Source organism: Lithobates pipiens, unplaced genomic scaffold (assembly GCF_037356315.1).
Source record: "Lithobates pipiens isolate NorthernLeopardFrog02 unplaced genomic scaffold, aLitPip1_a1.2 Scaffold_22, whole genome shotgun sequence".
NCBI lineage: Eukaryota > Metazoa > Chordata > Amphibia > Anura > Ranidae > Lithobates > Lithobates pipiens.
Genome location: NW_027507784.1, coordinates 168,865,896 through 168,887,270, shown reverse-complemented (window position 1 = coordinate 168,887,270; position 21,375 = coordinate 168,865,896). Strand labels below are relative to the sequence as shown.

Here is a 21,375-nt window from a genome sequence, read left to right as displayed (position 1 = left end):
GTGCCCATCAAAGCTGCCCATCAGTGCCATCCATCAGTGCCACCTATTAGTGCCCATCAGTGCTGGATATCAGTGCCACCTATCAGTGCTGGATATCAGTGCCGACTATCAATGCTGCATATTAGTGCCTCATAATTAGTGCCACCTCATCATTGCCCATCAGTGTAGGCTCATTAGTGACAGGAGAAAACGTATTTACAAAATTTTATAACAGAAACAAAGAAAAACTTTTTTTTTCTACAACATTTTCGGTCTTTTTTTTTATTTGTTTAGCAAAAGATAAAAAAAAAAACAGTGGTGATCAAATACCACCAAAAGAAAGCTCTATTTCTGGGGAAGAAAAATTATAACAATTTCATATGGGTACTGTGTTGCATGACCACACAATTGTCAGTCAAAATGTGACAACACTGAAAGCTGAAAATTGGCCTGGGCAGGAAGGGAGTAGAAGTTCCCTGTATTGAAGTGGTTACCACCCTCCAACCATTCCCTCCTAAGCTGAAAAGGCAATGAAGGTGAACACATGTACTTAGCATCGCTGCATGGCAAAAAGTTCCACCATCGTATTTGGGGTCTGAATGAGGCCATGCAGCAACTTGTGAGATTTGTAGGGGTTAAAACAGGTGGTGAGGAGGCCTTACAATGCCTCTTCTCCTCCTGTCAAACACTCTCTGAAAAGAAATCCACTGCAGGATACTCTTAAGAGGACGAAGTATGTAAATGAGCCCTAAAAGATCTGCTGGGGGTGAGCGTTCAGCCTGTGGAGCCCCTTTGAGGTGCAGAAGCACTATACTGTATTATACCCCAATCCAACCAAATCAGAAAGATACATTTCAGTCGAAGATATCTCACCAAATGTGATGTCAGCAATGAAACATATTAATTGATTACGTTTCATATGGCATTTGCAGCTGGTTAAAAACATACACAAATTGCAGAATTCCAATATATATCTTGTGTTTTTGTATAAAGCCATTTGTTACCTTTATTATTAGTTTCCTGGACTTGTTGCCAACTTGGATATATCTAATTTCACCTTGGTACTATTAAATTTGCACACTGCAAATAGGTGCCTGGGCTTTTACCACATGGCATTTTTTTATTGTGATAGAATTTGCAACACTAGCATCGCTGTGACTTAGTGGTGTGATGGGTTCAGGTTAAAGGTTAGTTGTAATGGTTATGTTCAGGTTAACAGTTATGCCCCAGACACACAATTGGACTTTCCGACAACAACACTGTGGATTTTTGTTCGAAGGATGTTGGTTCCAATTTGTTTTGCATACACACGGTCTCACAAATGTTGGCCAACAATTATGAACATAGTAACGTACGTGATATCTCCATTACGAACGCTAGTTTTACAAGACCAATCGCTTCTGGCTCATCCTTGCTTCCGAGCATGCGTGTTTGTACTTTGGACTTTTGTCTGATGGACTTGTGCACACAGGATCGGAAAGTCCGACAATAAACATTTGTTGACGGAAAATATGAGAACATGCTAGCCAACATTTATTGGCCGAAAGTCTAACAACAAACATACGATGGAGCATACACACACTCATATCCAACATTTCCTGTTGGAAAATCCGATTGTGTGTACACGGCATAAGATTTATGGCAGAGATTAAGGATAAGATTTAGGATTACAGAAAGTAAGTAAGTAAGGGAGAAAGAATGAGGCCAATAGAAACACAGACACCATTAAAAACACTTTAGTAGTGTGTTAAAAACAAAAGGATTATGGCTCTCCTGACAAAACAAGTATTTGGACAAACCTTACCCCAATGCAGAGTAAGTCTGGCCATACATTATACATTTTTCTTCTATAGTTTTCCTTTAGATTTACCTTAACCTTATTAACATGAGGTCAAATCTAAACACTTTCAATTTGTGTGCAATCAGGCAGGCCCTTGTACTACATAGTTGAAGGTAAATCTAAAGGAAATTGAATAAGAAAATAATGTATGGCCAGCCTAACACATGCCACTCTGTACAGTGTGTTGCATTGTTATTCATTTAGAATGACACCGTATAGAACAATTATAGCAGGTGCCAATGATCTTGCACTGCAGCACAATATAACACATATACAAATGTTGTGGTGTGATGGGTAAAAAAATGCCACAAACCCTGTCCATTCTATATGAATGACTGTTTTATTGTAATGCACATTAAAGGTCAACATACTACACATTAGCTTGCATGCAGTAATCAACCACAATGGAACATGAAGGAGCTAAGTTTTCAGTCAATGTAGTATTCATGATTTGATTTTCAATTGGACCCAGACTGGAGTAAAGAAAAGCTGGGCAGCTGACAACAGCAACATATCAGTCTTTGAATAATGTTGATGAAGTTTTGTAAAGCTGGCTATAGATGTTACGAATCTCGGCCAGTTCATTAGGGACCGGCCGAGATTCAAACTATCTATTGGCAGGCTGACTGTACCCAAACAGATTGTTGTACAACTTGGGTACAGCCAGCATGTTGGATTTTACTAGCAATAATCACTGGCAGGGACAGCTTCCCCCGTGATCCCCCCCCCCCACCCCACATCTGACAGAAGTCAGTCAAACAGCTGGCTTCTGTCGGAGAGACTGACATACACACAGGCCAATGTCGGACGTTTTTTTTTTTTTAACTGACATTGTCTCCTGGGACATTGGGCCTGTGTGTACCTGGCTTATAGAAAAACTATAACAAAAAGCAAAAAACTACATAGTAGGTAAGTTGAGGAACTCTTGACATGCAATGGATTTGCATGGCAAGAGTTCCTTAACCTACCTACTATGTAGATAAAATGTTAAAATGCAAGAATGGATCTTGGTAGAAGGCATAAAAAGGTCTACCCAGTGGCGGAATTATAGGGGTCGCTGAGATCGCCAAGGCGACAGGGCCCCATGCTGCAGGGGGGCCTTGAGGGCCCCCCTGTATATCTGAAGGAGTGGGCGGCTGAGACCGAGCTCCCCGATCTTTGGTCAAAGTGTGCTCTTTGTCTCCCCCTACAGTGCAGCACCCGGCAGGAAGAGGTAAGATAAAGCACTGCCGTTTTTGAAAAGACTTTATGTGTGTGTGCATTTTTGTGTGTATGTGCATGTGTGTGTGTATGTTTGTGCATGTGTGTGTGTATGTGTGTACATGTGTGTGTGCATGTGCATGTGTGTAGATGGCGAGCAGGCGGGGGGGGGGCACACTGGGGGCATTCAAGGGCACACTAGCAGCATTTGATGGCACACTGGCAGCATTTAATGGCACAGTGGCTGCAACTGATGGCACAGTTGTAGCATTTGAGGGCACAGTGGCAGCGTTAAATGGGCACAGTGGCAGCGTTTGGCACAGTGGCTGCAATTGATGGCACAGTGGCAGCGTTTGATGGCACAGTGGCAGTATTTGAGGGCACAGTGGCAGCATTAAATGGGCACAGTGGCTGCAGTTGATGGCACAGTGGCAGTGTTTGATGGCACAGTGACAGCTTTTGATGGCACAGTGGCTGCAATTGATGGCACAGTTGAAGCATTTGAGGGCACAGTGGCAGCGTTAAATGGGCACAGTGGCAGCGTTTGGCACAGTGGCTGCAATTGATGGCACAGTGGCAGCGTTTGATGGCACAGTAGCAGCATTTGAGGGCACAGTGGCAGCGTTAAATGGGCACAGTGGCAGCGTTAAATTGGCACGGTGGCAGTGTTTGATGGCACAGTGGCTGCAATTGATGGCACAATGACAGCGTTTGATGGCACAGTGGCAGCGTTTGTTCGGCACAGTAGCAGCGTTTGGGTACAGTGGCTGCGATTGATTGCACAGTGGCTGCATTTGAGGGTACAGTGGCAGGGTTTGACGGCACAGTGGCCGCTGCATTTGATGATTTGGTTTATAACATTTTTTGTGCCCCTCAAAAATTTTGAGCACCAGCCGCCGCTGTTTAGATGTATGTATGCACATTTTATGTATCTGCGTTTAATCCTGCCCCCCCCCCCCCCCTTCCCATATTAGAGCTGGGCGATTTTCTAAAAAAATGTTTTTGTCATTTAAAAAAAAAAACTCGATTCACAATTCGAATCCAGTTTTTTTTATGGACACCGTGCCAGTCCTCAGGAGCTGCGGGCAGGAGTTTTTAGGTGAGGTCGTGGCTTCGTCCTAGTCCGCAGGTCCGGCCTTGCAGACTAGGCCGAAGCCACGGCCTCACCTAAAAACTCCTGCACGCAGCCCGGTGCGGTGTCAGCACTGATCCTGGTGAAAAAACAAATATAAAAAGAAAACTATTTGCTGCAAATTTGAATCGTTTTGACCTCTCAACTCAATTCAAGATTCAAATCGATTTTTTTCCCCAGCCCTACTCCATATGTGTACAATCAGAACTGTTTTTTTTTCTTGCTTGTTCAAAGTAGCAGCAAAAAAATGCTATTCCCCTGAAAAGCGATCTGTGCTCAGATCGCTTTTCAGAGGCATTTGACAGCTGGTAAAGGGGCAATATGTTGCCTCCTGACCACCTGTTTTAATCCCTTAATGTGATTGTAAAGGTTTGCTTCTTTTTTTTTTTAATAACAAACATGTTATACTTACCTTCACTGTGCAGCTCGTTTTGCACAGAGTGATCCCGAACCTTGTATTCTGGGGTCCCTCGGTGGCTCTCGTGGCTCCTCCTCTTATCAGACAACCCCCTAGGAGAAGCGCTGTCCCGGGGGGGGGGGGGGTTACCTTGCAGGCGCCCCCGATGCCCGCGTCATTGGATTTTATTAACAGAAGTGGGAGCCAATGGCTGAGCTGCTATCAATCTATCCAATCAGGAGCCGAGAACCCTGGGCAAAGGAAGAGCGCATCTCCACCTGGTAAAGTTCCAGGGCTCCGGTAAGTAAAATGGGGGGGGGGGGGGCTGGGGTTCCGGTGACTGCCAGGTGTTTTTTCACCTTAATGCATAAGATAGATTAAGGTGAAAAAACACAAGAGTTTACAACCCTTTAAATGCATCCTCACTTTGCTGGAACTGCATGCAATGCACACAGTTGCAGGGGAGTTGCAGTGCAGCCCCATTCACATAGGGATGTACTTAAAGGGTGCCCTGACTGGAAAAAGATTGAGAAACACCGACATAGAGGAACTGGTCTCTCCATTTTCCTCCTGCAGTCGCTGAATGCCTGTGGAAGGGAGAGGTGGAGAAGCAGCGGCAAATGGAGAAATTGGTTCCTTTACATGCAGCCACCCACTTGCAACCGGGTCCTGTTGTTCCGCCACCAAACTCGGAGTAAAGGGCCCTGTCAGGGGGGCCCTTCACGGTTTCTTGCATCGGGGGCCTGAAGGTTCTAGTTACGCCACTGGGTCTACCATTTGTATTTGGGAAATATTTTGGTGACACGGCTGTCCACATCCTTAATATATGTTCATGTGCTAAATAAGCATACGCGCAAGAAGAAAGTATTCACATATCTGAACTCACCAGGCTGTTCTCTTTCCATGCCTCTGGAAATTTAGGCCTCTGCTTCTCTCTTGACACCAATACTTGCATGTCTTCAAATGTAGGGTGATTGCCAGCTTCAGCTTGAAATGCCATTTGATACTCCGGTACAGATTCCCCTACACATAGATTAATATGATGGTCAATACCACAGAACACTGAAACAAGCATGAGTAATCACACTAGGTACAGTGTAAGGTAACATATACAACTAATACTTGTACTTCAGAAGAACACCCCTTTTTCAGTGCCTGGTGCCAGGATGAAACCTTCTTCAGCAACTTGGAAGAACTTCAAGCATGTAAAAATGAAGTACCACACACAGGTCTTTGTCCAGATTATAATGTCTTTCACTTTTTGCAAAAGCATGGCAGTAGAAAACAGTCAAGCTCCCATTTCACATAGCAATGTTTCGGGCCATGTCTAGCTCTTTATCAAGCTCGGAGCAAACTGCTTTTGCAAGTAAATGAAATAGCTTTTAATTTGGACAAAAATCTGTGTGCGGATGTACTAAGTTTTTGCATATACAAATGCAATGCATATACAAATAACATGTAAGATAATTACAAGTACCATTTGCTAATCATTTATGGTATAAATACAGAGGGTACAGAGGGTTTCACTGCCTTTCCATGCATGAGCTAAGGGTCTGCAGTAGAAACCAGCTAAAATATCATATCTGGGCCTCTAGTAGCCCCCTTTTTAAGCTGAGTGTTTAAAATAAATCACCCGTTTAAAAGGAATGCATAGTCATTCTGTAAATACTTTGTTTATTCTAAAAGATTTATACATAACTTTTCTTTTTTGTCAAATAAAATAAAAAACAACATGTATATACTGCATTTCCATTTTCATTCAGCCAATGGAGCAATGAGACCCTTTTTATTGTATTTACCAGTCTACTCTTAGCTGCTCTGTTTAAAAAAAGCCTGCTCCCAATAGTTCAAGCTAACATTTACACAAACAGCTGAATGGGTAAAGGGAGTGACTCCTCCCCTACTCCCCTTACCCACCAGCTTTTTCTGTGTAACAAATGCATCCTTTATAAATGTTTATTTGTCAAAAATAACGTTTAAAAAAATGCTAAAAGCAGATAGAAATATCAGTTGAAAAACAAATAAACCTAAATAAATCTAATAAAATAAACCAAAAACTAATATAAAATACAGAAAATCAAGATGTGATGTGAACTAGTAAAAGAAGGTTTTATGGTTGGCTTTTGTAAAGATTGTGTTGCTGTGACCTTTAATACACTAATATTCACCATGAATATCATCCCATGGTATTGCACAGGTTAAGTGCTACAAAGAAAGTTTATTACTAAAATTCCACTGTACAATGTATGGAAAAACAAAGTCTAGACAGAATAGCAGCGAGGCTACCGTCCTAATAAACTTACATTCTCAGATGAGTAATGATGTAGTAGTTACTGTTTATATCAATAAACAGTGGTGATTTCCTTATGTAGCATGCAGTGCACTTCAGTACTGTACAAGGAGCATACTGCAGATTACAGTACGAAGTCCATAACACATAATGCAGTAGACTGCAGCATTATGTCAATGTGTACTACAGTAGACTGCAGATATAAGTCTGTAAGTTTCAGTACTGTATAACTGAGATATTTAGTGAGTAACAGCACAATTTAGTACATTTTTGTTATAAAAAAGTAGCACAGTAGACTATGACTAAAAATATATAAAATGTAAAACAGACATTAAGGGATTGATGCATATAATACCACCTAGTACTGTTGCAATATTGTAACAAGAAAAGAATGCAGTACTGAATCCGTAACACTAATGCTTCGTGCACACGACCGGACTTTCCGGCAGACTAGGTCCAACAGAATCAGTCCGTCCTTCAATTTGATTGTGTGTGGGCTAATCCGATAGTTTTTCACTAAAAAAATCCGATGGACCTAGAAATAGAACATCTTTCAAATCTGTCCGACAGACTCAATTCCTATCGGGAAATCCGTTCTTCTGTATACTGGTCTGATGGACCAAATACGACGCAAGGGAAGCTATTGGCTACTGAACTTCCCTTTTTAGTCCCGTCTTACGCTATCACGTTCAAAAGAAACAGACTTTCGAACAGACTTAGTCCGTTTGTGTGTGGCCAAGTCCGTTTGTTCTGAAAGTCTGTCGGAACTCCACCAAAAGCCCATTGGAAGACCGTCGGACCTAGTCTGCCGGAAAGTCCGGTCATGTGTATGCGGCATAAAGGTGGATTTATTAAAACTGGAGCGTGCAAAGTCTAGTGCAACTCTGTATAGAAACCAATCAGTTAACAGGTTTTATTGTTAAAGCTTAATTAAACAACCTAAAGTTAGAAGCCAATTGGCTACCATGCTCAGCTGCACCAGATTTTGCACTCTCCAGTTTTAGTAAATCAAAACCTAAGGCTGCTTTCACACTGGGGCATTGGCACCGCCAGCAGTAAGGCGCCGCTATTTTTAGCAGCACTGTAACGTAGTTTTTGCAGAGGTTTTCGGCCACTAGCGGGGCGTTTTTACCCCCCGCTAGTGGCTGAAAAAAGGGTTAAAACGTGGTTTGGTGGCACTTTCATTTCAATGGGAAGGAGCGGTGAAGAAGCGGTGTATACACCGATGCTTCGCTGCTCCAAAGATTTTGTTTGCAGGAGTTTATTTTAACGTCCTGCCAGCGCATCGCCTCAGTGTGAAAGCCCTCTGGCTTTCACAATGAGACTGCAGGTGAGCCATTTTTCAGGCGCTATTTTTGTTTTTGTCCCCGTGATTCGTGCAGCCAGTGATCTCATATCTGTGTGCCAACAGAGTGAGTTATGGGGCGTATAGTCTTCTTTGAATCAGCTGCTATGCATCCATGTACCTCAATACCCCGTACACAAGATCGGAATATCCGCCTGACTTTCCAGCGGAGGTCCGCCGGGCTTTCCGAATGAGCGGACTTACCCACACACGAACTGACTTTTCCGACGGACAATCCGCTGGACTTTCCAAATGAATGGACTTGCCCACACACGGACTAAAGTCCATGCATTTTGAACGTGATTTGAGGTATGATGGGACTAGAGAAAGAAGTCAATGTTGCCGCCTACATCGGCGAGATTGACACCTTGCGAGCCCTGTCGCCTGGTACGAGTTTTAAGGGTAACCCCTACGCCGTAAAACAGCGTGGTGGTCTGCCCAATGTCCATACTCGACCCTTATCCGAGCACGCAGCCCGGCCGGTCAGGAAAGGGGATGGGGACTAGCAAGCACCCCCCCTCCTGAACCGTACCAGGCGACATGCCCTCAACATGGGTGGGTGGGTGCTTTGGGGAAGGGGGGTGCCCTGCAGCCCCCCACCCCAAAGCACCTTGTCCCCATGTTGATGAGGACAAGGGCCTCTTGCTTATTTGCTGCTCTTTTGCTATGGGAGGAGCTCGGTTTTCTACCATGCGAAACGCTACTCCCACCACGAGGGCTAAGAGGTCTACTCCTGTTACCCGCTGTCAGATATCCTGTTACGAGCATCACTTACAGCACCTACCCATCGGTGCAGAAAGTCACTACAGAAGACTGTGACATATGATCCATTGTGGAGTGTTGCCATCTGTGTTCCTGTCTAGAAGACTTCGGATTGATTTAGGTCATTGGTGAGAGATCAAGCTGCTCAGTCTATTCAATACCACCAGTACAGAACACTGTACACACACATCTCTACCCAAGGACACCTTACTGCATTGCTAGAACAATGTGCTCAGATGCCTTAGGCCTTCATCACTTGGAACCTATTGTTTCATCTACAACCAAATGGCTTACAGTTAACCAGTTAACGAGCTCCAACTAGCTAGGGAAGAATAACAGATCTGCTATGTGGAACTCTATTGCCATTACTTATAGGAAGCCTAAATATATATATATATATATATATATATATATATATATATATATATATATATATATATATAAATAAAACACCAGCAGGAGATTAGCTCTCTCATTAGAATAACATAGGCTGTCTAGATTACATCTATCTAAGTGTGGCCACATATGTAGTTAACTGAAACATCCACTGGGAGGTGACTTCAGATCTGAATACAGTGTAGACTTGTGTATATAGCATCATCAATTGTTTAACCATTGTTGTGTCTTCAGGAGGAATCTGTTTGCTGAGTTGGTGCTGTTATACCAGCTTAGTGGATCTATTCCTTCCTTTTGTGAAATAACTTTTCCATTTTGGGTTCAAGTAAAATATTTGAGAACCTTACCGAATTTTATACTACTGAGTTGTTTGATTCTTGCTTTATAGTATTTATAGGATGTCTGAACTCAGTGTGTCAGGTGGGTTGGAAGGTTGTAAGGTTCACTTGGTCATGGCTGTGCAGATATGCAGGTAATTCTCAGCAGTCCCCAAGGGGGCCGTGCTACATTCAAATATGCATTAAGCTAAAATGATATATACTTATACAGCCCGCACTTCATCCATGCAGGGCAAAGTGATAAAGTCTTTGTAAAGGGACCCCATGACCCAGTTATACTTATCTTACCAGTGTTCCCTTATTGCAGCACTAAAATCTTGAGGGTCAACTGGTTCAGATGCTAGGGGATTTGTGACTTCACCCTCATGGGCATCTGAAAATATTTGGGCCTAGAAATTAGCCTAGCTAGACAGTACTATAAGAGGGTAGGGAATCACACATGTCATACCTGGATGAAGGGGTTGATTTACTAAAACTGGAGCATGCAAAATCTGGTGCAACTCTCTCTGCATAGAAAACAACCAGCTTCCAGGTTTTTTTTGGTCAAAGCTTAATTGAACAAGCTGAATTTAGAAGCCGATTGGCTACCATGCAGAGCTGTACCAGATTTTGCACTCCAGTTTTAATAAATCAACCCCATAATGCATATATATATATATATATATATATATAGAGATATATATATATATATATATATATATATATATATATATATATATATATATATATATATATATATATATATATATATATACATATATATACATACCTATTTGATATATTTATTAGGCTTGACAATAGGGTATCCAGCCTTAAAATGCTATGCCTTGGTTACCACGCCCTAGAGGAAGTGGTCAAGGAGTACACTAGCTTCCAGGCTCTATTGGCTGTGGATCACTCTGCAGCTGAAGGGCTAGTTAATCTAGCAGAGCCACTGGCCCTTGCTCCAGCTACTCCTTTGTAGCAGCGAGGCTGTGTATAAAGCTTCTCTTCTGCCTAATAAATGGTAACACAATTACCTGTTTTTACTTTGAAAAAAAATGAATTTGATAATGTGCCAGCTTAAAAATGTACCAGTAAACTTTCTGGAGTAATCTAAATGCATCCAGGAAAAAAACATGCATATTTGGGGAAAGCCTACAAACCCTTGGGATTCTAGCACTGCAGTGCCAACGGATCAGCTCCTATGACCAACATGTAACCATCTGTAAAACTCGCCCATGTCTGTACACCGCCACAGGAGATGATGCTGTTATTCAAATCTCTAATATGGTTGATAATAATAAAATTTTCTATGTATTACATTTTTATTTATTTTGGAATTCATAAAATGTGAGAGGATTATAAGTACCTGATTCAACATACTAAAAATGTGTAGGAAAGTGCTTTACTTTTAGACCCATCATGGAAAGGGTTTTTGTAGCAGGAATGGAAGGAAAACAGATAGAGGTTGTTTTTTCATGTGCAAAACAAGTACTGTGTATTTAAAATATAATCTTCAATATTACAGTATAAAGTCAATAACAGTAATCCTGCAGATTGAATAGTTGGAAGATTACCAAATAATAATGTATACCTCACAGACAGAAAATACAAAGAAATGCAGTAATGGGCTAATAACATCAAATCAAGCCGAGCACAGGTGTACGAAGCAATATGCAGAGTGATAAGGTTTGGATGAATCCAACCAAAAGTAAAGCTTCAGTTTTTAATAGATGCTGAAGAGGTAAACCACCTCTCAATTTCTGTGCAATATGGGCACCTTCAGTTCTGTTTAGTAAAAGGTCCTGCTACTTCAGTCAATGAGTTGGCTCCAAAGCCTACTTAGCCCTTGTACACAGGGTCGGACATTCCGACAACCAAATCCGTCAGATTTTGTCTGAAACTGTTGCATACACACAGTCGGACAAAGTTGTCAGATAATCCGATCGTACTTAACGTGATGCTTGGTCTAGGAATTTGATCTGAGCATGCGTGGCACTTTGTCCGATCGGAATTCTCTACACATGATCGGACAAAGTCTGATCGGATCATGTTGTCGGAAAATTTTATAGCCCAGCTGGAAAACTTGGTCCGTCGGATACTCCGACGGAAACAGTCCGATGGAGCCCACACAATGTCGGATTATCCGACAACACGGTCCTATCGGACATTGTCCATCGGAATGCCCGACCATGTGTAAAGGGGTTAAAGGTTCAGGATACAACTGAACCTCTTTAGGGTTTGAACTGTTGCCACGTTAAATTGTTGGTCAACATATGTGTTATAGTTACATAGTTAGTCAGTTTGAAAAAAGACAAAAGTCCATCTAGTTCAACCAAAAAAAAAATACAATCCCAAATACACAATCCTATACCCACAGTTGATCCAGAGGAAGGTGAAAAACCCTAGCAAAGCATTATCCAGTTTGCTACAGCAGGGGAAAAAGTTCCTTCCTGATCCCCCGAAAGGCAATCGTATTTTCAACTTTACCTATAAATGTTAGTACCCAGTTATATTATGTACATTTAGGAAAGAATCCAGGCTTTTTTTAAAGCAATCTACTGAGCTTGCCAGAACCACTTCTGGAGGGAGTCTATTCCACATTTTCACAGCTCTTACTGTGAAGAAACCTTTCCCTATTTGGAGTTGAAATCCTTTTTCCTCTAGACGTAAAGAGTGCCCCCTTGTTCTCTGTGATGACCTTTGTTATGGCGATTTTTATATCTCACTTAAATGATTAACGATACAAGAAATAAGTGATTAAACCTTTGTCTACATAAGAATAAAAATGAACGATAACAGTGCGAAAAGATAAACAATTACATTTATTTATACAGAAAAGAAACTTTAGAATAATTAGAACTTATCATATAACTCAAGTGATGTTACAAGTACAGAGCTGCCAAGATGATTTAGGTCATATGCTTACAACAAACATACACTTTCAATATATTTATCAATATTTCTAGATAAGTCCTGAGAAAGAAATAATTAGAAATAGAAGAGACATGATAAAAAAGGAGAGAGAGAGAGAGAGAGAGAGAGAGAGAGAGGGAGGGAGAGAGAGAGAGAGGGAGAGAGGGAGGGAGAGAGAGAGAGAGGGAGAGGGAGAGGGGGGGGGAGAGAGAGGGGGAGAGAGAGAGAGGGGAAGAGAGATACAAGTATACGTTACATGGACTTCCGGTGGTCTGGAATTCAAGAGGGCAGATCAGCTAATTCTAGCCCTATTTTATATGCATTCTGGGCCAATCAGAAGATGGAACGCACCCATTGGCTCTGAGTTTACATCAACCTCTGATTGGCCGATTCTCAAGTCCCAAGAAATGTTCATAGATCAGGCCTGAATGTCACCTCCTTTGATCTTTAAACCCAAATAGTTCCGACATTAGCATGTCAATGTCCCCTGCTGGGATGGAGCCTTACTGTCTACACAGGTACAAGACAGAACAAAGGGAAATATGCTGAACAGTGAGCACCTGGGGTCATTCAATGGTTCCCATTAGCTGTATTAAAACCTCTGAAAATATTAAGTCCTGCATTCAGAATGGTTTCCTTTAAACACCTTGCTATAAATATGATATTTCAAAATCGCCACCACACCTTAAAAGTGAATAACTCAACACCAAGTTCACTATATGGATCACTTATGTATTTGTACATGTTGATCATATCCCCCCTTAATCTCCTCTTCTCAAGAGGGAATAGATTCAATTCCTCTAATCTTTCCTCATAGCTGAGCTCCTCCATGCCTCTTATCAGTTTGGTTGCCCTTCTCTGCACTTTCTCCAGTTCCCTGATATCCTTTTTGAGAACTGGTGCCCAAAACTGCATATTCCAGATGAGGTCTTACTAATGATTTGTACAGGGGCACAATGATATATCTCTCTCTGGAGTCCATACCTTTCTTAATACAAGAAAGGAGTTTGTTTGCTTTGGAAACCACAGCTTGGCATTGCATGCTATTATTGAGCTAATGATCTACCAAAACCCCCAGATCCTTCTCCACTATGGATTCAACAGAAGTTTCAACTACTCGTTCAACAGAAGATTGTCCAGATAAATTACAATGTGGATGCCCTATGAATGTAACAAGGCAAGCACAGGAGCTAGAACCATGGTGAACATGCAAAGTGTAGAAGAGAGGCTGATTTGTAAGGCCATAAATTAAAAGTGTTTACAGCAAAGCAAAGTAATCACAGATGTGCTGGAAAAATATGTATCCTTGTACAGTATACAGAAACCAAAAAATCTTCCTGTAGATGGGAGTCTATAAAAGACCTGGTGGTTTGTATGTGAAATATTGGGGCCCTAATGATAATATATTGAGCCGTTTGGCTTTCTAAAATCTTTCCACCACAGGAACTGGGGCAATAACCCCCAGATCCAGAATATCTGCAAGGGCTGCATGAAGGTCTGCTAACCTGTAAGGTTATATCTTGTTTGTCTAACCTGTAAGTTGACACAGGAAGGTAGGAAGACAAAGTGGGGAAAAAGGGGAGCTGAGATTGGAACGCTAGTTTGTAGCTCTTGGAAACCACATCCGATATCCAGGCACTAAGGTGCTGTCTCTCTTGATGTCTGCAAAAGCTAACCACTTTGGAAGATAGGGACGTTCCTTTATGCCAGAATTACATTTTCTGTATGTTGTGGGATTTATAGGTCTAGGGTTTGTAATGAACTGTATTCCTGCCTTGGGTTTGGTGTTAGAGGGTGAAGCCTGTAAGTAATGAAAGTAATGAAGGAATTCTTCTTAGCCTAAGTGTGGGAGTATTTGCAGCTTCAGGCCCAAGTTTCTTTTGTTGGGGTAGCTCTTTTCACAAATTGCTTTGCAGATAAACATTTCGGCTGTGGAGTTATGTTGACTGATAGAAGACTTATTAAGGAAATAAGACTGAAGACCTCTAATAACTAATCTAAGTAGTAGTGTATCGCAGCCAGCATCACCTCTAAGTGCTCTATAAAAGGGGGATCCATGTGGATGGAAGTTGGATCCCTTTCTATAAGCTTAATTTATTCCTCTAATCTTTGACAACTAACAACACAGCAATGGCAGACTGAAATGAAGATCTGCCAGAGAAAACAGGGTTTTTGAAAGAATTTCCAAAAACGTTCGAGAGATACAAATATTTTACTGTCTAAGAAGTCTTCAAAGTCACGGTCACCCCCCCGAAGCAGCGCCAGAGCTCTAGACCTGGAAAGCACTCCATGGCTACGTACCATGGTACACAAAGGTGCCACAATGCAGAGCCTAGTGCCCAAATGTCACATTCCAGGCAGTCACAGAAATCTTTCAGTCCAGAAGGGTCTGGGTACAACCACAAAAGCTATGTCCTGGAATGTATCTGGAATATTGCATGAAGAGACTAGCTCAAACACTTTGTTTAGGGGAAAAAAATAAGCTTGATAAAAAATAAAGAATGGCTAGTAAAAAGGTTAAACTTTTCCCAGTGGAGATAAAGCATCCATCCTCTTAGAACACTAGAAAAAAAAAACGGAGGCATGCAAGGAGTGGAGAGGTTATAACAGGCTGGTCACTGTTTTTTTTTTTTTTTTTTACCAGTGTCAACGTCCTCCTGTATGTGGCTGTATAATGTGGCTAAAAATAAACAAATTTACACTTTTTTAATGAAGCTTTTCATTCAAAATACATAATAAAAAAAAAGACTGATGGGCTTGATGAGAGGAAACATTAGTTAGATGTAGAGTATAACATGGGAGCCTATGGGTCAATCAGTATTATCACTTGAGAGCACTAGATGGCACTAGTGCTTTATTTTTTTGGACTAGATATGTTACTGTGTCTTCCCAATTGCATAATGATACAATGACATGGAAAATTGTTTCAACTAATACACTTCAGTAAGATTGTATAATGTATCTTTATATCATTATTTTGTCTTATTTTACACACATTACCTATAGATTGACATGACCACTGCAGTATAAAGGTAGTTTATATTCAGAATTCCATATAAAGAAAGAGGGCACAACACCAAAATGTTCTGCTTTAAATTGAAAAAAATATTAATAATTTTTATGAGAGAAAGATAAAGGGATATTGTCTGTAAATTGATGGGAATTTATGTTCTCCCTCTAATGGTAACTACAGATCACATACAGTAGTCTCACGTTGGGTGGGAGGTATGACTGCAGTGCAGTTATGCTGGTGATAGGCATTCCAGCTCTGTTGCCCTAATTCCTTTAATAAAACTGCAGCATTAGCTGATGTGTAAGGTTCAACCATGTCTGTCTCCATCACTTCACAGGAAGGGGATGAAGATTATAGACTAAATCTCAAGACGTGCTAAATTGACTTCCAGTTCCCAAGGGTCACTTCATCCTTACCCTGCTCAAAACATATGTCATTAGCTAATCATTAGGGAATGGTTTTAGAAGCATTTACACATCAAATGCAAGGCAACAAAGCCAGCAGCTGCTGCCATAAAAGACTAGCATATAGAGGCACACCAAACACAGAGGGAAAGTTGTTATATGAAAAGTTGACCATAGATCTCAGATGATGGAATACATGCAGGAACGTTCTAACTGTTGTGAATGTCCTTTCCACACAATCAAGGATAGTTAGCGTCTAAAGATCTAAACATGAGGCCTTTTGATCCACATAAAAATGGCTCTATATAGTTGTTTAAGAACATCATTCACTACTGAGAGTGATACAATAGGTGCGTGTGTTAACTGGCTGCCCGAGAGTCTGTTTAGTCAAAAAACCTCACGGCATACCCTTTGAAAGTCCAGAGGCACATTTGAAAAATGGGTTTTACCTGTTTATTACAGCATCACATACACAAAGCTTTATAGCTGTGATGCAGGAATACAGGACTAAATGTGGAAATCACATATAGCAGATGACACCTTGGACTGTGTATTTTGATTGGCCTATGCCAGAGATGGGGCTAGCCTGTCTGATGTGTGTGTGGGGGGGGGGGGGGGGGGGGGTAAGCAGGGCAGTGTACAGGTGGTCAACAGGGCAGAAGATGAGGTTAGCAGTTTGTATGACAGTGTACAGAGGCTTTAGGGCAGTGAGCAGGGGCTAGCAGGCCAAGGACAGGGGGCAACAGGGCAGTGTACAGGGGATCAGCAGGGAAGTATATAGAGGTCAGCAGGGCAGTGTACAGGGGATCAGTAGGGTAGTATACAGAGGTCAGCAGGGCAGTGTATAGGAGTCAGCATAGCTAAGTATAGGGGTCAGCAGGGCAGCTACCTGACAGGCCCTACCCAAAATATATTTTAAAAAAAACAAACAAAAAATAATAATAATTAGGAGACACAAACACAACATAAGTTTCAGAGGATGGTGTACAGGGAGGGTGATTTTTGTGTGGCTCTCTCTGCAGCAGCTGAAAGCTGGCGGGAGGGAGAGGAGGAGAAGCCAGCTTTTACTTGCTGCAGAGAGAGCCACACAGCGGACTGGTTCTGTAATTGCCCCCCCCCCCCCCCCTTTGTAACCTGCTGATGCATACCCAGCTATAGTACCAAAATAATATATGTGTTTTTCTTCAGTTGGAGGTTACTGGGTTATCTTTAATTTTTCTCGTTAAGCACTCTCACATATGAAATAGTTTTACAGATAAGCCTGTGCAGATAACCTAACATCCTTCCTTTTTTATCTTATCTTCTATGCACGCCAAGATATTCCAGGTATTTGACATAATACAGACCAATTCTTTTCAGTACAGTTGATTTTTGCATGGTCAGACTTGGAATTCTAGGTATTTTATCAGCAGACTATAGAACAAATGACATCTTTAAATATATAAAGCAAGCTTCTTACCAGGAAAGAGATCTGTACATCTCATGAAAATTTCCCAATATATCAGGCCTAGTGAATACATGTCCACTTGTTTCAAAGCAGACTCGCAGTCTCTCAGATTCACTGCCCCTTCCAAGACTTCAGGAGCCATGTAACGAATTGTGCCAACCTGTAGATAGACATCATAAAAGTTTATATACTGTATGAAAATTATTGAATTGAAATGTATTGAAGCTTTGTAAATATGATATAGAATGCATTAAGGTGAACAAAAAATGAGACTTTACAGCTCCTTTAGCCCATATCTTTGGCAGTCTCCAAACCCCTGCCTTTATACCTGAATCCTGGGCAATTCTGGCAGGCAAAGCTTTAAATTGTAATAATGGTGCCAAACCATGGACATTTCTTATGCTCAGCGAGGCAGCCCCCCATATGAGATGAGAAAGAGATGAGAGGGGAAGATGAGCGAGAGGGTCCCTGTCTGCAGTCCCTTCTGTGCAGCCTCTGTCCCAGTCTATGGGTAAGCGTGTTATGTGTATGATGCCTGGTACCTCCTTCTTCTGGCTGGTGAGAATGGGGGTGCTCTGCTATGTCATAGACTGCAGACTGTCCCGGGTAGCAGTCCCTGGCTGCATGCGCCTCCTGCTGGTCCTCGGGGTCCCCCGATCCGCCTGTCCTTTGACTGCTGTCAGAGCTGGGAGTGGAGAGAAGGTTGGAGGAATCCAGCCTCTGGGTGGCGCTGCCACGTCAGGGTTGCTGCGCCTGCTGCTCCTCACCTCTCTGGTGGTCAGGGAGCTCTTCTCCCTCCCAGGCACTCGGTTCTCCCTGCTCCTGCCACGGCACCGCCACCGGTCCAGGACTCCCCGTGACAAGGGAAAAACATGGCTCTGTGTGTGTGAGGCCTGCACAGCAATGCACAGTGAGTGACACACAGTCAACACTATTACGGCGAAGCCACTCCGGCTGGGCGAACTACATGAGTGATCCATCCGGGCTGCTGCACCCTCCCTAGGCTAGGCAGCAGTGCGCCCCTAGGTGGCAGTGCACCTTAGGCGGCTGCCTGGTTCGCCTAGTGGGAGTCCCGGCCCTGTGCTCATAAGTTCACATACCCTGGCAAAATTTATGATTTCTTGGCTATTTTAAAAAGAATATGTATGATAACACAAAAACATTTCTTTCACTCATGGTTTGTGCTTGGCTGAAGCCATTTATTATCAACCAACTGTGTTTAATTTTTTTAACCACTTCAATACAGGGCACTTAAACACCTTCCTGCCCAGACCAATTTTGAGCTTTCAGCGCTGTCGCACTTTGAATGACAATTGCGCGGTCATGCTACACTGTACCCAAATGAAATTTTTATCATTTTTTTCCCACAAATAGAGCTTTCTTTTGGTGCTATTTGATCACCTCTACGGTTTTTATTTTTTGCGCTACAAATAAAAAAAATACCGAAAATTTTGAAAAAAAAAATGTTTTTTTTTGTGTCAGTTTCAAAACTTTGTAAATAAGTACGTTTGCTCCTTCACTGATGGGCACTGATGGGGCTACACTGATGGGCACTGATAAGGCGGCACTGATGGGCACCAATGAAGTGGCACTGATGAGGTGGCATTGATGGACACTGATAGGCGGCACTGATAGGCGGCACGGATGGGCGACACAGATGGGCGACACGGATGGGCGACATGGATGGACACTGATAGGTGGCACAAATTGGCACTGATAGCTGGCACGGATTGGCATGGATGGGCAGCAGAGATGGGCATGGATAGGCGGCACAGATGGGCATGGATAGGCGGCACAGATGGGCATGGGTGGGCACTGATAGGCGGCACAGGTGGGCACTCATAGGCGGCACAGGTGGACACTCATAGGCGGCACAGGTGGGCACTCATAACAGGTGGGCACTCATAGGCGGCACAGGTGGGCACTCATAGGCGGCATTGGTGTTATACTGTACTAATGGATGCCAATCAGTGCCAAACAATAATGCATGCCAATCAGTGATGCCCATTGTGGGCACTGATTGGCATCCATTATGGGCACTGATTGGCATCCATTGTGCTGACCATTGGCATCCCTGGTGGTCTAGGGAGGATTACCTTTTCCCTGGTGGTGTCCCTGGTGGTCCAGTGTGGGCATCCTCGGGGGGCTGTGCTGATAATCGATCAGCACAGACCCCCCCTATCAGAGGAGCAGCCGATCGGCTCTCCTCTACTCGCGTCTGCCTACCCGTTTACACTGTGATCAGCCGTGATTGGACACGGCTGATCACGTGGTAAAGAGTCTCCGTCGGAGACTCTTTACCGAGATCGTAGTTGCCGGGTGTCAGACTGACACCCCGCAACAACGATCGCCGCGATGCGCGCCCCCAGGGGCGCACAGCGGCTCATAATCCTGAGGACGTCATATGACGTCCGGTCAGGATTATCAAACCACTTTGCCGCCGTCTTTTTGTAATAGGGCGGGCGGCAAGTGGTTAAATCATAATGGCAACAGAAACTACCCAAATGACCCTGATCACAAGTTTACATACCCTGGTGATTTTGGCCTGATAACATGTACAGAACTTGACAAAAAGGGGTGCACCATTCCTACGTGAAACACAGAGGTGGATCGCTGATGTTTTGGGGATGTGTGAGCTACAAAGGCACAGGAAATTTGGTCAAAATTGATGGCAAGATGAATGCAGTATGTTATCAAACAATACTGGAGGAACATTTGGATTCATCAGCCAGGAAGCTGGCATGTGACGTACTTGGACATTCCAACATGACAATGATCCAAAACACAAGGCCAAGTCTACCTGTCTATTGCTACAGCAGAATAAAGTGAAGGTTCTGGAGTGGCGATCTCAGTCTCCTGACCTCAATATCATTGAGCCACTCTGGGGAGATCATAAACATGCAGTTCATGCAAGACAGCCCAAGAATTTACAGGAACTGGAGGCTTTTTGCTAAGAGGAATGGGCAGCTTTACCAGCTGAGAAGTAAAAGAGCCTCATCCACAAATACTACAAAAGACTTCAAGCTGTTATTGATGTTAAAGGGGGCAATACACGGTATTAAGAACTGGGGTATGTAAACTTTTGATCAGGGTCATTTGGGTAGTTTCTGTTGTGATTATGATTTAAAAATAGTAAACACAGTTGATTGATAATAAATGGCTTCAGCCAAACACTAACCATTAGTGAAAGAAAAATGTTTGTGTTATCATTCATGTTCTGTGAAAAATGACCAAGAAATCATAAATTCTGCCAGGGTATGTAAACTTATGAGCACAACTGTAAGTCAAAACTTAGAAATAAGAAAACACTTCACTTTGTTAAACATGTATATATTTACCTCACTTATTGCTGCATTATCTTCATCTCCTGGCCTCACCAGCCGGTTTCCTGTAAGTCGCATGGACAAGCCAAAGTCGCTGATAACACAAGTGCCATCGCTCTTCACTAGCACATTACGACTGTTCAGATCGCGGTGTGAAATAGCCGGTTTGTATTGATCTAGTTAAAAGCAGATTACAAAACCCAGTTAATGTCTGTGAGACTTTTCAAGTCTGTGTCTGTTAGCTAAATAGGCGTTTAACATTATTCATATATGAACAGACATGATGCTTTACATAAATTACATAGAGATATAAGACGCCATAGACAGATATTGATGCATTTTATGTATGCTGGGTACAATTTTACACTTCTCATGTATTTAAAACATGTCTAAATCCCAAAACAGAAAGTAAGTATATTGCAATTTAACAGATGTAGCAGCTGCATTCATTTCCTTTTTTCTTTATTTTCATCTGGTGACTCTTTAAAGTGGTTCTACACTCAAAATGTTTTTTGTTTTACCTTAATGTATTCCCTGCTTTTTGTTTTATCTTAATGTATTCCCCCATGCCAGCTAAAACCTTTTAAAGAGGAAGTAAACCCTGGTGGGTT

At 42.4% G+C, this 21,375-nt stretch overlaps 1 protein-coding gene across 2 annotated transcripts in view; it reads right to left on the bottom strand.

The window, feature by feature from the left end:
- The window catches only part of BMPR2 (bone morphogenetic protein receptor type 2), a 245,476-nt gene that overhangs the window by 15,877 nt on the left and 208,224 nt on the right, over positions 1 to 21,375 (bottom strand). For both annotated transcript variants that reach the window (XM_077448607.1, XM_077448608.1), the window contains exons 8-10: positions 20,780 to 20,940; positions 17,454 to 17,601; positions 5,435 to 5,571 (exon numbers count right to left, since the gene is read on the bottom strand). In XM_077448607.1, the coding sequence (XP_077304733.1) occupies positions 5,435 to 5,571; positions 17,454 to 17,601; positions 20,780 to 20,940 (446 nt within the window). The remainder of the gene's footprint in view (positions 1 to 5,434; positions 5,572 to 17,453; positions 17,602 to 20,779; positions 20,941 to 21,375) is intronic.